Below are 14,971 nucleotides of genomic sequence, written 5' to 3' on the forward strand. Positions count from 1 at the left end.
TCATCTTCGAACTTAACATAACAATAACATAACATAACAATACAGAACATAACAATACACATAACAATTGAGCAAGATTTTTCATTTCTATTTTGTTTCTACTTTTTTAAAACTGTAGTCTAAAATAATTTGATTCAACCAGGTAATTCACAATCAAAATATTTAAGGGGAAGGACCAGGAAAATGGCCTAGGAGCGCAGGGTCTTGGCTTCCAAAATGCATCTTTCGGTTCGAAATAATAATTTTAGGGTATTTTATAAAACTAGAAGAGAAAATCCAGCTTAAAATGACAACCTTTTGTATACAGGACCACAAAAAATAAAACAACTTTTAATTGAAAGAAAATGAATAACTCCACTTACATAGTGTTAAACAGTTCTTTATATTGCTGATCACCCTTATTCTCATTGACGAGGAAATCCAATTTTTCGACAAGCTCAGATTCAACCTGAAAAATAACATATGGTATATGGCTTAATAATAGTATATGGCTAATATATACTAGTATATGGCTTAATACTAGTACCTCAGAAGTTCAGAAAATCACCTCTAAGTAAGTGTTGCCGCTCAAAAAGTTTTAGACACTTTGATTGGTTTATAAGTTTACACAGACGATTGTTGTGATGCGTCCGGCACTCCGGTCTTTTAAGAGTAATCCCGTGGTCCCAAACTTGGACGTGAGATCTCCTTTTCAGAAGAAACCAAGACCAATTAGAATAGTTACAGCGAGGCGAATAGCCTGCAGAGTCTTAAAGAGGGAGAATAAGGTCCTTTCTTGATTATATTTATGAGAACAAAGAGTACAAAAGAGAATATGTCTCGTCTAAGGGTTTATATACAAACAACATCATTAAATTAAATAATCATATTTAATGATCATATAATATGATCATAATAATAATATGATCATATAATATCATCATGATAATAATATGATCATATAATATGATCATAATAATAATATGATCATATGATCATATAAAATTATCATAATAATAATATGATCATATGATCATATAATGTGAACATAATAATATGATCATATGATCATATAATATGATCATAATAATAATATGATCATATGATCATATAATATGATCATAATAATATGATCATATGATCATATAATATCATCATGATAATAATATGATCATATGATCATATAATATGATCATAATAATAATATGATTATATGATCATATAAAATGATCATAATAATAATATGATCATATGATCATATAATATGATCATAATAATATGATCATATGATCATATAATATGATCATAATAATATGATCATATGATCATATAATATGATCATAATAATAATATGATCATATGATCATATAATATGATCATAATAATAATATGATCATATGATCATATAATATGATCATAACAATAATATGATCATATGATCATATAATATTATCATAATAATAATATGATCATATGATCATATAATATGATCATAATAATAATATGATCATATGATCATATAATATGATCATAACAATAATATGATCATATGATCATATAATATGATCATAATAATAATATGATCATATGATCATATAAAATGATCATAATAATATGATCAATGTTAAATAACACTTAGACTCAAAAAAATCCAGTCTATCCAAAATCCGATAAAAGGACCTTATAATTAGCAAGTGCTTCAGCTAAGACCTACGAATGTTTTAAACGACCCCGTTTTTTGTTTCAGTTTCGTGGTGTGTAATTTATTTCAAATTTCTTTTCTCTGACGTCTCTGTTTTGTCAAAATCTATCCAGTTTTTTATCTCTATCTGTCTTTATCTGAAAAGCTTTCTTTATTATTTATATCAGATGCATATGTATGATTTTAAAAAAGCTAAGGGGCTATTGACCATTTAATACCTGATCCCAATCATTCCATGATCTAATAAGACAGGGCTATGCAAATTCACCAAAATAGAGACAGGGCTATACAGATCTGTACGAATGATCAAAAAATAGAGAATAACCATCTCTTTCCCTCACATGTTTCACAAAAAAATGATCGACTTTCAATAAATGAAACTAGTCTCTCAGGTCCTCGGTACAACAAATAAGGGGTGGGGGGGGTACGTAACTGTAAGTAAGTAGTGCTACTCTACAGGATTTGACACGACGCTCTAAAACTTTTAGATGATAACGGGAGAATTACCCGACTTACATTCAGGCCCATCTAATTTGTGTTAATCCTCCTTTTCATCGACATATTTATTAATTAATATATTAATTAAATTATCTTTAATTATATTTACTGGTTCACCGGTTTTGCAATTACTTGTCGTACTGCGTAGTTACTACTCCCAATGAATTCCCATAGAACTTGTTATTGATGGATAAACAGTCCCAGTGAACGAAGATGCAGTTTTAGGGGGGACTGGGGGGTAATTGCCCCGGGAACAGAAATTTTAGATTCGCGAAATTTCAAATAAATAATTTGATGATTAAAATCATTTGCCATTTTTGAATTTTTATTCTTAATAAAATAAACTAGAGGGCACAGTTTTCAGAAAGTATAAGCAATTTGTATAAGAAATTTTCATTTTTCCTATATCTCCATCATAATTTTAAATTAAATTTTAAGCAAAAAGTAATTAGTCCTAGACCGAATTAAAGAATTAGAAGCAATCAACTGGGACGATGTAATTAATAACTTTGTATAGGTTGAAGTAAGAAGTCAGATTTAAACAAATGGAAAATTTTGTTGATAAATAAGAATTTTTAACCCCCGACCCACCCACCCCCCACCTACCAGAAAAAATCCCCCATGAAAACGTCTGTATACTTCCTAATAACCAATACTGTATGTTAATATTGGATAAAGTTCCCCTCCTCTTTGAATGTATATATAGGTGCTATTCTAAAAGCAAAGAACTCAGTTCCATGAAATCTTTATTTAAACATGTTTTCCTTCTACTATTAAATTTGTTGGTATGGACAATATTTACCCTCCAATCTTTTTGGTCACTTAAAAAGGGCACTTACTAATTTAATTCCCTTTCGAATGAGCTATTACACATCTCTCTATGATGCTCTGGCCACCCCCTAGCCCTGCTAGAAAAAAAAGAAAAAAAAACGGGAGACAGACAGTGTCGGCGAAGTTGTGGCTGAAAATCTGGTGCGAAAATGGGAAGCCAAGAAGTCGAACATTGAACCAAATTAGAATCAATACAAAACGAAGGTTTAATCAAACAGTTCGTGGTAACGAACTGTAAGTAAGGATCGACCCGGCTCAATAGTAACTGAAAGTCTAAAAAAATGAATGTTGATACCAATAGATACATCAAAAGAATCAAATTTTTATGCTGATTTCAAATATATAAGTTTCATCAAGTTTAGTCCCATCAGAAGTTATGTGCCTGAGAAAATTTATCTTTTTTTGAATAAAGGGGAAACACCCTTTATTCCTTATTATAAACACCCTTATTATAAAATTTGAGTTTTTTTTTCAATTTTGCCTAAAATTTTTGGAGACATTTTTTGAAGACAGGGGGAGGGGGATTAATCACGATTTTTCCCCGAGCACAAGATAAGCCAGAACCGCCACTGAACGAACGCTAGGGTGCACCTCTGAATGGTGCAAAAATAGGCGTAGTGTTTGAGGTGCTAGGGTGCACCTCTGAATGTTTTAGAAGTGCTAATTTGCTTATCGAAGCTCTTGATGAGAGCTTTCAACACATCCAGTGAACTGTTCTAAAGTTATTTTAATTAATAGTTTTGACTCCCTTTCTTCTAAGCTTAAAATAGAGGCCATTCTATTTTTTCATCAATGGTAGTAACAGATTTGAGCTAATTTGCAACAGGAGTATTTTCCGGTTTCGGATCTTGTTGTTAATCTGGGATTGCCTCGTTGTGATTCAGCTCGAGATTCGAGGTCGATTCTAATTTTAAATATACAAGAAAGATTTAGAAAGACATTTGGTTCAACAATATGACTTCGTGGCATCTATCGTCGTAATATTTTAGGTTGTTTTTTTAATGCAGTTGCCCTCCCATATGCTCTCTATCCTTCTCTTCTTTTATACATTTTAAAATCTGTAATTTTCTTTAATTCGCGTTTGCTATAATTGGTTTCCAAATTTGTTTTAACAACACCAAATTAGTTTCGAGATTTAAAACTAAAGAACTATTGAATTAGCAATGATTAAGATAGATATTTTTTTTTGTAGATCTGATATGTTATATCTATGAACAACCCTGTATTTATGATGAATTAAAATTTGAAGAGGGATGGGGGGGAGGTTAGGACTTCTACGTAGTTCAATTTTGTGAAGTTTTAATTTATATTAATTAAAATAAGTTCTGTAGAATAAAGGTTCTCAAAATTATATAGGATTTTTGCTGCTTATAAATACTTATAACGAATTGCTGGACGTACCAGTGAATTCGATATCTCCAAGCGTTTACGATTCTCAATATAGAAGACGGCCTTCAAAGAGGTGAAACGACAAAATTCACGTCTCTTCCACCTACCAAACCAGCTACAATCCATCCCCAGTGAAGAAAGAGGCCCCCTGTAGAACCATTAAGAATGGCTGAAATTAATGTCAACTAAGTCAAAGCAAATAAGTTTGTTTAGATATTAAAAAAGGGACATCCGAATTTTTAAAAATTATTTGAACAGCTTTTAGCATTGAATGGCCGTTGGTTTAGATATTCAAATTGAGGGCCGGAATTAAAATACAGTAAAGAATTTTTTACAACTAATTCAAGTCAATTTAAATTAATCATTTTCAGTGTACATTACATGATTTTATGTATATTCATAAAAAAAAAGGAAACTTTACTTGTTTGAAATTGCCATGAACCTTCTGTTCACACTCCATCATGTCAAAAAATACCCCCAGAACTCTGGTTCGAAGATCTGCCTCCGGAATTAGCGTAACCTCTAAGAACTGAGAAACCAAACCAGGGATGAAACTTGCCTGGTATTCACCTGCAATGAAGTAAACAAGTTTGAATGGTGACAATAACTATTTTATCCTAAGATATTCAACTTTGGAAGATTTCTTTGTCTGTTTTCTAAGTGTTTTGCTATGTGCATTTCACCTTTGCCCTTTCTCTCTCTCCATGGGCGTACGAAGTTAAATTTACACTAGATGGTTGAAAAAACAGTTGAATAAAAGTAGATGTCTAAAAACAATTGATAAAGGGTAGATGGTTGAAAAAGCTGGAAATAAACAGCTGGAATGACAGAATAACAGTCAAACAAGACGCAATTACCCATTATGTCTTGGAAAGATTTAGCTCTAATCCAAGAAAATTAATGCTGAAGCTTATTGATGATTTATGATTTTCGGTGATTGCTTATTAATAAAGGTTTCATAAGTATCATAGAACTTGCTAGCAATGTAAGGTTTTGTTAACTGAAAATATAACTTCAGCTCCCCCCAACCTTCATCACAGAATAAGCTGCCAGCCCCCCTAGACAAGAAGCTACGTATGCCCATGTATCTCTCTCTCTATCTCTTTCTCTTTCTCTTTCTCTCTCTCTCTCTCTCTCTCTCTCTCTCTCTCTCTCTCTCTCTCTCTCTCTCTCTCTCTCTCTCTCTCTCTCTCTCTCTCTCTCTCTCTCTCTCTCTCTCTCTCTCTCTCTCTCTCTCTCTCTCTCTCTCTCTTTCCTTTTTTCTCTAGATTGAGTAATAAATCTCTTAATTTTATTTTTCTATCATTTCTTTATTTATATTCATCTATAAGTCTACGAATATTATTTCATGTGGATTGTTTGTGATACCATTAATTTGTACTAAAAATTTCTAAAAATTTTCTAACAATTTAGAAAATTGTTTCTATGTTCGTCGTTTATATAACAAGTAAAATTATTGGCATGAATCATCATTTCTTTTCAGCCTCTAAATCTTGGATAGAAATAATATTCATCATAAATATTGAAATTATCCACTAAAAATTTCAGTTTTGTAATGATGCTGAGGGAAAGAGTTAATATGTTTTTGAAAGTTTTTTAGCTTTGTGTGTCACTTTTTGAAAGAAATTGCCAGGAATAAAAGAATAAGCAATGGAGGAGAGGATGAGAATATAGAGTAATAAGAGTAATAAGAGTAAAAAGTAGATCTTCCTTATATTTTAGATACATACCCACCTTGTGTATACAGTCAGAGGCGGTTTTAGGGGAGAGAAAGAGGGGTAATTGCCCTGAGCACAGATATTTTAGGGGGGCGAAAAATTTCAAATAAATAATCTAACAGTTACAAACATTTTGTATATTTTTAAATTTCATTATTATTAAAATAAAGCAGGCGGCGGTGTTAATAGTAAATGAAAATAATTTATAAACTGTTAGTTAATTAATAAAATGAAAATAAGTTAAAGAATGAAAAATAATTAAATAATGATAATTAAATAATTTAAATTATCAAAAAATTAATTTAAATGATAAATTGAAAAATAAAAACAGATACATTATTAATAAATTGAAAATAATTGGTTTAATAAATTAAATTTTGCTAAAATTCGAAAGGCAAATTTTATGGCAGACAGGGGAGGGGGATGCCTAATTAACTTTTTACACTGGGCGTAAGAGAGGCCATAACCGCCACTGTATACAGTGTTATTTAATTAGGTAAATTTAACTTCCCATCCTTGCCAAGAAAAATTCTTCGTTTTAGAAAAAATGAAAAATAAGGACATCTCACCAAGAGTGGACCAGCAAAATATAAGATGGCTTCCAAGTTGAATTCTCATGTCTAAACCGGCGTTGCCAAGCATCTTTTTGCGGGATTCACCAAAACCCTCTGCTTGAAGTGATGGTTGAGTAATGAAGGTTACATTTAAACATAAATACAGATTCCATAGCTGAAATAAACATATTTTCATTATTGTCAGCTATAACCTAAAAAGTACCCACTTGAACCTGTTCCAGGTTAGCACCATGATGCGGTTTGGTTCAGATTCTTTATCTAGCCTGATGAATATAACTAGCATGCAATTATCATGACCAAATTTCCTGGATCGTGAAATGTTGTACTCGTATAGAACATGGAAATATGTCTGCATAATCTGTAACTGAATTTTTGCATTTCGTCCGGATTTCTAAAAGGCAATTATAAAATGGTTAGAAATCCAAAATTTCATTCGCTGTGTTTCTTTTTTAGTTGCTAATTTTGATGAGTATCTTTCTGAAATTTCATTGCGGTCAAAGAATGGTTTTCTGGAATCCCTTTATTTGTACTACTAGAACGAGATTTCAGATTCCCATTAAACCTCGTTACTCATGCTCTTGGTAAGATTAAGTGTCTTATTTGAACTTTTTGTCAATTGACATCTGATGTGACATCTTTGGTAAAAGCCGAAACCCTACTTGATCCCCTACTGGGTTACTTATCCTCATAAAAAAAAAAAATTAAATTTATTTGGGAATGATAGAGTGCTGCTTCCTGATGCCTTGAAAAGTATGTCGTCACAATTTATTTGTCTAGTGGGAAGATATCTTGATGAGTATTTTGCAAAAAGAAGAGAGTATTTTTCATTTTATTTTAATTTTATTTTTTCTTTATTATTGTGACGAGTGCTGTAATTTGTTAATCTTGTATGTTATTTGTGTACATGGCCACATTTTAGCTTGAAATACACGTTATCTTATCTTATCTTCGATTCCCTGAAGTAAAATTGTACGGGAGAAAACCCTCCTAATAAATCTATCTACCAAATAAGAAGATAAAAAAAAATTAAAAAAAATTAATAAAAAAATCATAATTAGAGCTCAACTTACCGGACCCAAAAACCACCGAACCTCCAAACAGCCCCCATCAAATTTATAATATTTATATTCATTTTGATATTCATATTCAGCTGCAACTAAACCCTCCTCAAAAACTTAACTTGCCCAGAATAATCCATCCAAATTATACACATCAAAACACTGGTTCTTTAGCAACTTACGAAATTCCTGCAAACCCCCCAACAATCATCAAATCCTCTGGCAAACTCTCTCAAACTAACGGAACAATATGGCGAATTGAAAACCTAGACCTAGACGTGACCATAGCTGGTCTTCGCACCAATTGAGGAGATCGTGTCAAATGATCATGAATATTAGACGTAAGACTAAACATTCCTGAAAAACAAACAGTATTCAATGCATCCACTTTATTGTTGCATATAAAACTGATTTTTGGAGCTATTTAAATCGCTACAAACATGAACCAAACCTAATAACTTTTTCGTATCCATTGTCAAATGTGTTGCTCCGCAACCGTTACCAATTTTTTTGTAAATAATACAATACTTCAGAAGGAACATGGCACTGGAAGTCCAGCGCACTTCACAATAGTCAACAAATAATTCTGCTTTTACATAGTTGACATTTTAAGGAAGCCTTAAGACAACTCTGACTAGGTATAATAGTGAAAGAAAAATTACCTTTATAGCTTGCTTGTGCGAAGACTGCTCTTCTAATTTTCGGGTTTTGTTTATTGATTTTTTTTGCCAAACCTTAGCTTTCCAATCCCTTGTTTTTGTTCGTCTTTGTTTTGTTTTTTTGTTTTTTTCATTTACAGATGCTTTCGTTTCTCTTTACTAGGTTGAGTTTTTAACAGTTTTCGGCGTTTTTTCTTCACAATGTTTTTTTATGTTTCTCTCAGTTTTTTGTACCATCTCTTATCCGGTTGAGTTATATTTATAATTTTTTTTTTCCCTAATGACTGAAAAGTAAAGGTCTTAGCCAAAATATTTCCATTATTCCTAATCTACTCACTAGCTGTAAATATTCTTATCTTTTGTTCCTTTCTTGTTTCATTCCTGAAAGGTCCGATTAATAACTACGTTGAAATCAGTAGAACCGTTTAAATGGATAAAAAGGGTAAAGATCCTCCGCTGAAACATAGGACGTTGAATCGAAGTTTCAGTTGCTGGGTCCTTTTTTTTACAGGGACAAGTAGCAAGGCTATCACCCAGCCTTACTGAAATGGGGATCGAACCCTGGGCACCGTATTGCCAAACAGAGCATCAATCAACTCTGCTATGACAGGGTAGTAGAACCATTTAACAACAACAAAACTAGGACGAGAAGATCTATAAGAGAAAATATTTAAAAAGCAGATTCACAAGAGCATTAAAGTATAGAGAGTAAAGCGAAGCAGGATTGATTAGAATAAAGAACGTAAATATAAATTAATTGCTTCCAAGGAATTGACAACTTACTTGCGGTTCAAAGTAGCCAGCATGTAGAAAGGAGTCGATCAACGGCTTGCTGCACTCTTTAATTGCCCGAAGGAGCACACCATTAGCTGCCAGACGTATCACGAACCAGTCAGAGGGAAACACTTCTGGATTGATTATGATGTGGTTGATTAATGTCAAAAATCGGAATAAAAAGCTCTTCAAAAGTCTTCGATCACCGAACTCTTCCCAAAAACGGTCGTAGTGGCATTCACTAAGCAATTGAAGCAGCCCAAGAAAGCAGGCCTCCAATGATCCCTGTGAAATCGAAATCTGCAAATTATATGTTGATGCGTTTTTGAGTGGTTAAATTGAAGTAATTGAGCAAATTTAATAAAACTTTTTTTCTTTCCTTTATAATTAGGTTATAATTTTCTCCTAGGTGTTGGGGGGGGGGCTGTAGTAATTTCAACAGCATTTCTGAACAATTTTGCCCTTTTGGGAAGCCAAAGGTAACAAAAAAATATATCAGGATCTCGGGAAGGGTTTTAGTAGTTCTCTTAATTTTCTTCTGTAACATTTTTGCAAATTTTAGAACTGTTTAATCAGATACCTAAATATTTGATAGTGTCATTGTTTTTGTTTTGTGGTATTTAAAATGGACACCCTCTTTGTTCCTTTTCTGTCATCGGAAAGGGCATCATTGGAAATATCTGTGATTTTACAAAATGTTTTTTTTTGTATTGTTAGACAGAGTAGAATTGTTTTAATGCTTATTGTCATATATTCGGTTATTTTCTTTGTCATAAATTGTTTTATATTTCACTTAAAACGTTTTCAACATTTTATACAGAATTACCTTCCCTGTTGATTAAAATACGACTCCCTCCCCTCCAACCTCATCTAGCATTATGGATGGCTTTCACCACAAGCTGTCTCATCAAGGGCAAGGATTTTATCCATGGAAGACTTACCTCGAAGACGACTAAACCCAGAAAGGACTGTATATACAGATAAGAGCACCTGCTGAAATTTGACCCCATTAGACCAACAGTCAAGTATATTTTTTTCCCGGTCACTTTGTGTAGAATGGACAGTTTAGAAACTTGGGAGGGAGCTCAGTCGAAAGAAAAGCAAAACTTCAAGTGCCTTTTTTAAGGACAAAAATTACTGAAAGGCAACAATCCCGTCTCCCGTTCCTTTTTCCCTCTGGGCTTTCCACCTTTGGCTCCAATCTACTGGATCAGTTTCACTTTGCTGAGTATGGCACTGGCACTAGTGACGACAAAAAAAACTACCAATGCTATCTAGCGTATGGCGACACTTGGTATTTTTTCAAGCTCTGTAATCAATTTTCTGTCAGGAACTGAAAGCGGCCTTGATTACACCTTAATTCTAGTCTAATATTGCTACCCTAATTAACCAATTACACTAATACAATTATTTATTCTTGGAAAAATGCCAAAGTGTCACCAAACACTAGATTACTGGCGAATCCAGGGGGCCTGGGAGGGACCCTGGACCTCTCCCCCCAGGATTTTTCTGACACCCTCATTCCGTGTTCTATTTCTGTTTTTCGGTCTTTTCTTTAAATAGACTTGTCAATTTGGTAAATTATTGGCGCCCTTGACACATTGGACCCCCTGCCCCAAAGATTTTTCTCTAGATCTGCCCTTGCATTTTTTTAGACTAGCGGCAGTTCCCGCTCTACTAAGTTACCTACACTCTTTGGTTTACACCAGAAGGATACAAGCTTTCACAACTTCAGCACAAAAACAAGTTAACTTAAAACTGGAGACTGAGTCAGTAAAAAACAAGCCGACTTCTAACTCAGTCAAAAGATGAGCTAAGTCAAAGTGGTAGGAAAACTCGATGCAAAATGGGCCAAGTCCTAACCCAGTGCAATTTCGAACAAAGTGGCGACGCGGAGAAAAAAAAGCCAAGAACGGAATCAATACAGAACCATAAAAGTTCTGATTATGTTGAAAATGAGTTGAAGCCAAGAAGTGGAACTTTGATGACGCAGCGCAAAATCCAAGTCCTGATTTGATGCAAAGTAACGATTTAAAAAACGATTTAAATCCTGATTCAGTGCACAATCCAAGTCCTGACTTCCTGAATCGAGAAAAAAGCTAGCAAATACTGGATTCGGAGCAAAAACGAGCTAAGCTTCGATTCAAATTTTCGAGAATTTACGTGAAAAATAAATTCGCACCGTCTATTTTTGAAGATGTGGAGGCGCGGCATTCTCGCCACAATCGATCTCTACATTTCTTAATATCTTCTAATTCTAATCTAATGTTAGCCTTCCGGACTTTCGAATACCTAGATCATTTAGTTCTTTTTGATAAGCAGCCTTAATTTCTACACTAAATAGCTTAGAATAAACTGTTATGGAATCTAATTAAGAAATACATACATAAAGACACGGCTCGAAAGAGAGGCACTAGGGATAATTTGATAAACCACGTTTACGATAATCATGATTGCAGTTGTAGCTGCAATCTAGTAAAGAGCGAACCACAGCCCATAGTAACCAAAAGCTAAAAATGCGTTTTGAAAAAAAACTGCCAAGTGAAAAAAATTGTCATCTGACACTGACTCAGGAATGGTAACTATTATTTCGTTTCATCTCAAAATTAAAAGTGAATAATTAATTCCGAAAAGAATTTAATTAATTAATTGCAAAAAGAAATTAATTGCGAAAAGAAATTCATGATGATTTAAAAAAAACTGAAACCACCCGAAAATGACGTCAGATCAAAATGGAAAGTGCCTCATTGGAATCAGCATAGTCTAAAACTTTGAACAGGTAAATTACGGTCCCTCGCCTGAAACAACAAGGAAAATGACTTTTTTGCATGGGTAGCACTGTCTCCCGTCTTTTAGTTTTCTTTTTTTCCAGGGCTAACAGGTTACCAGAACATCATAGAGTTTAATGGCTCATTCAAAAGATATTTCTCATATCTACATGTTTTTATAAATTCCAGATGGCACAAAAATTGGCAAAAAAATGACACTATTTGTGTCATTTATCAAGGGATGGGGCTAGCGGGCTACTAGAATATTGTAGAGAGAAGTTTAATAGCTCTTATAAAAGCTATTGCTTATACCTACGTTCTTTCTATACATTTCACCATCTACAATTGCCGGATGGCACTAAAAATTACACTTTTGGTGCCATGTCTCAAGAGGAAAAGCTGGGGCTAGTGGGCTACCGGAACCTTTTAGAGTGATGTTTATGGCTTATTTGAAAGCTATTGCACACACCTACGTGCTTTTGATATAGCACTAAAAATAAACCCTTTTGGTGCCACTTCTTAAGTAGAAAAGTTTGGAAGTATAAAATGGCGTCATTGCGATAATTATGGTCCAAAACCCTTAGCTGAAGGTTTACAAGAACACCTCTGATACGTTTGTCTTCCACACCCCCTTAATCAGTTACGCAATTATGGTCCTACAAACACTAATAGATTCAATTAGATTAACAGAGCCGTGGTTCGGTTAATAGAGAGTTAGACTTCAAATCAGAATGTCAAGCGTTCAATTCCTGCTCGAATATTTTTTTTCAATTACGGTTTTGTACCTTCTATATGATTATCTTCAGATAATTCACTATTTTTGTAAATGTGATGTACTTATTTTTTTTAATTTTGTCAAGAATTTTGATTCAAAAGGTAATAGAGGTAATCCAGTTAATAGTTTGCAACTACATTCTTAGTAGATCACTAAATCCATGCCCCTACCAGGGGCATAATTTCGTCAAAATCCTGGGGGGGGGAGAGTGCGACGTTGGAGCCAATTTTCCCAAATAAAGTGAAAATGACAGTGAAAACTGAAAAACAATTCCCATAGTAACGAAAAGGGTAAAGATATACTAAAAAAAACTCACCCGTTTCTATGAAGGTTTGAATTATGCAGGTTTACCTTAGTTTTACAAGATTTTTGGAGAAACTAAATTTCAGCGGGGAGGTGGGGGGGGGGGGAACTGGGGTGCGAGGGGAGGCAAACTGAGGTCTGGGAGGGGTAGATGCCAACTCTGTCCCATAGCAAATTACGCCCTTGACCCACCTGCGTTTTCTCTGACCTTTAATGTGTTTTCAGTAGAACGCTAGTTTTCTATAATCCAACAAACACCATCAGTATCACCAACAAACACCAACAAATATCACCAATTGGTTTATTTGCACCAGTTGATTTATCGATGCACGTTAGATAGGCCGTGAAGTAATAATTTTTGTTCGTTTTAAGTTCAAACTTCGCTCTTTACTTCCCTCAGAAAAACTTTGTTCTTTAAAATTAATCTTTGCCCGTTTTTAATACAAAAAAGAATCATATGGAAAGTACAAAACCATTATTGAAAAAAAAACACCCGATATCGATACCTCCGACACCGATACGTGCGATACCAATACGCTCCATATGGACTTCGTTCTTTACTTCCCTCAAAAAAACTTTTGTTTTTTAATTAATTTAATACGAAGAGTTTCGGGCTACATTCCTTCTCTTAAAAAAAAATATTAATCAGTCGTATTAATAGAAATCAATTCTGCAGAGGGCAGATTTCAATTCGCGCAGAATTCAATTTTTGAGCAGGCTTTCGGTTGCAGTTTGTTTTTCTTCAGTCATTCATTCCTTCTTTTGAGGTTTGTATATTAATAGTAATAATAATTATTATTCTCTAGTTATTATAATTATATTAATAATAACCATAATGATATAATAAAATAAAAACAATTATTTTATTATTGATTATTAACAATAATAATATTAATAATAATAATTTTTCTTCATTCTTTTTTATTCTTTCTGTTGAGGTTTGTATACTAATAATAATAATAATTATAATATTTTCTATTTATTATATATTACATTTAGATTAATGCTTATAATAATAAAATAATTATATTAATATTAATTACTAATAATAATTATATTAATAATAATAATTTTTCTTCATTCTTTTTTATTCTTTCTGTTGATGTTACTGTTGAGGTTTGTATACAAATAACAATAATTATTATTATTTTCTAATTATTATAATAATATTAATAGTAGCCTAATATTTACAATTATAATAGTAATAATAAAATACATAAAAAATAATATTAATAATAATTATTAATAACAATTATATTAATAATAATAATTTTTCTTCATTATTTTTTATTCTTTTTGTTGAGGTTATTGTTAAGGTTTGTATATAAAAAATAATAGCTTACCACGTTGGGGTCGAAAGTGTCAATAGCACTTAGTGCGGTCTGGACAAGAACATCTACAAGAGACACTGTAAGAACCTCCACATCGTGATAGAAAATGTTGTCCACCTGAAAGCATTAAATTTAAGGTAATCTTAGAACCAATAATAATAGACCAAAGAATAGTAATAATAATTTTTACAGCTAACTATAAAATTTTATATAATTTTTATTCTGGTCGCATACTTTTTTTACGACCAGGAGAAGTCAAGAATAGGAAGTTATATCCCCTATATGTTTCATATATGGGATCTATAAGGCATCCAGGGAATTCCTATACAAAAGTCTTAATCTCGCAAATGACGAAATAAAATTTATCTTCATTAACGCATTCACTAGACCAAAACTTACCATTCCATTTGCTTGTTTTAATAATAATCAAAACTAAAAAAAACTATTTTAATAAAAATAGATACATCAAAAGAAGTTGTTTTTTATGATGATTCTAACCGTAAAAATCCATATAAAGTTTAAAGCTACGCATCACAAGCTACGAGCCAGAGAGAATCTTAAGTAGAGATGCTCGTCTGGATTTGCCCAGACATATAGCAATCTCCATGTTA

The 14,971-nt window shown here is 32.8% G+C and overlaps 1 protein-coding gene across 1 annotated transcript in view; it reads right to left on the reverse strand.

Moving 5' to 3' along the window:
* Nucleotides 1–14,473, reverse strand: part of LOC148946609 (dedicator of cytokinesis protein 3-like) — a 54,346-nt gene extending 39,873 nt beyond the window's left edge. The window contains exons 1-5 of the mRNA XM_089097060.1: nucleotides 14,373–14,473; nucleotides 9,193–9,468; nucleotides 6,687–6,846; nucleotides 4,821–4,969; nucleotides 363–448 (exon numbers count right to left, since the gene is read on the reverse strand). Coding sequence (XP_088953186.1) covers nucleotides 363–448; nucleotides 4,821–4,969; nucleotides 6,687–6,759 — 308 coding nt within the window. The 5' untranslated portion in view covers nucleotides 6,760–6,846; nucleotides 9,193–9,468; nucleotides 14,373–14,473. The remainder of the gene's footprint in view (nucleotides 1–362; nucleotides 449–4,820; nucleotides 4,970–6,686; nucleotides 6,847–9,192; nucleotides 9,469–14,372) is intronic.
* Nucleotides 14,474–14,971: the final 498 nt, after the last annotated feature.

The sequence above is a fragment of the Artemia sp. Qi Xiang Cuo genome, chromosome 11 (assembly GCF_049724085.1).
Source record: "Artemia sp. Qi Xiang Cuo chromosome 11, ASM4972408v1, whole genome shotgun sequence".
NCBI lineage: Eukaryota > Metazoa > Arthropoda > Branchiopoda > Anostraca > Artemiidae > Artemia > Artemia sp. Qi Xiang Cuo.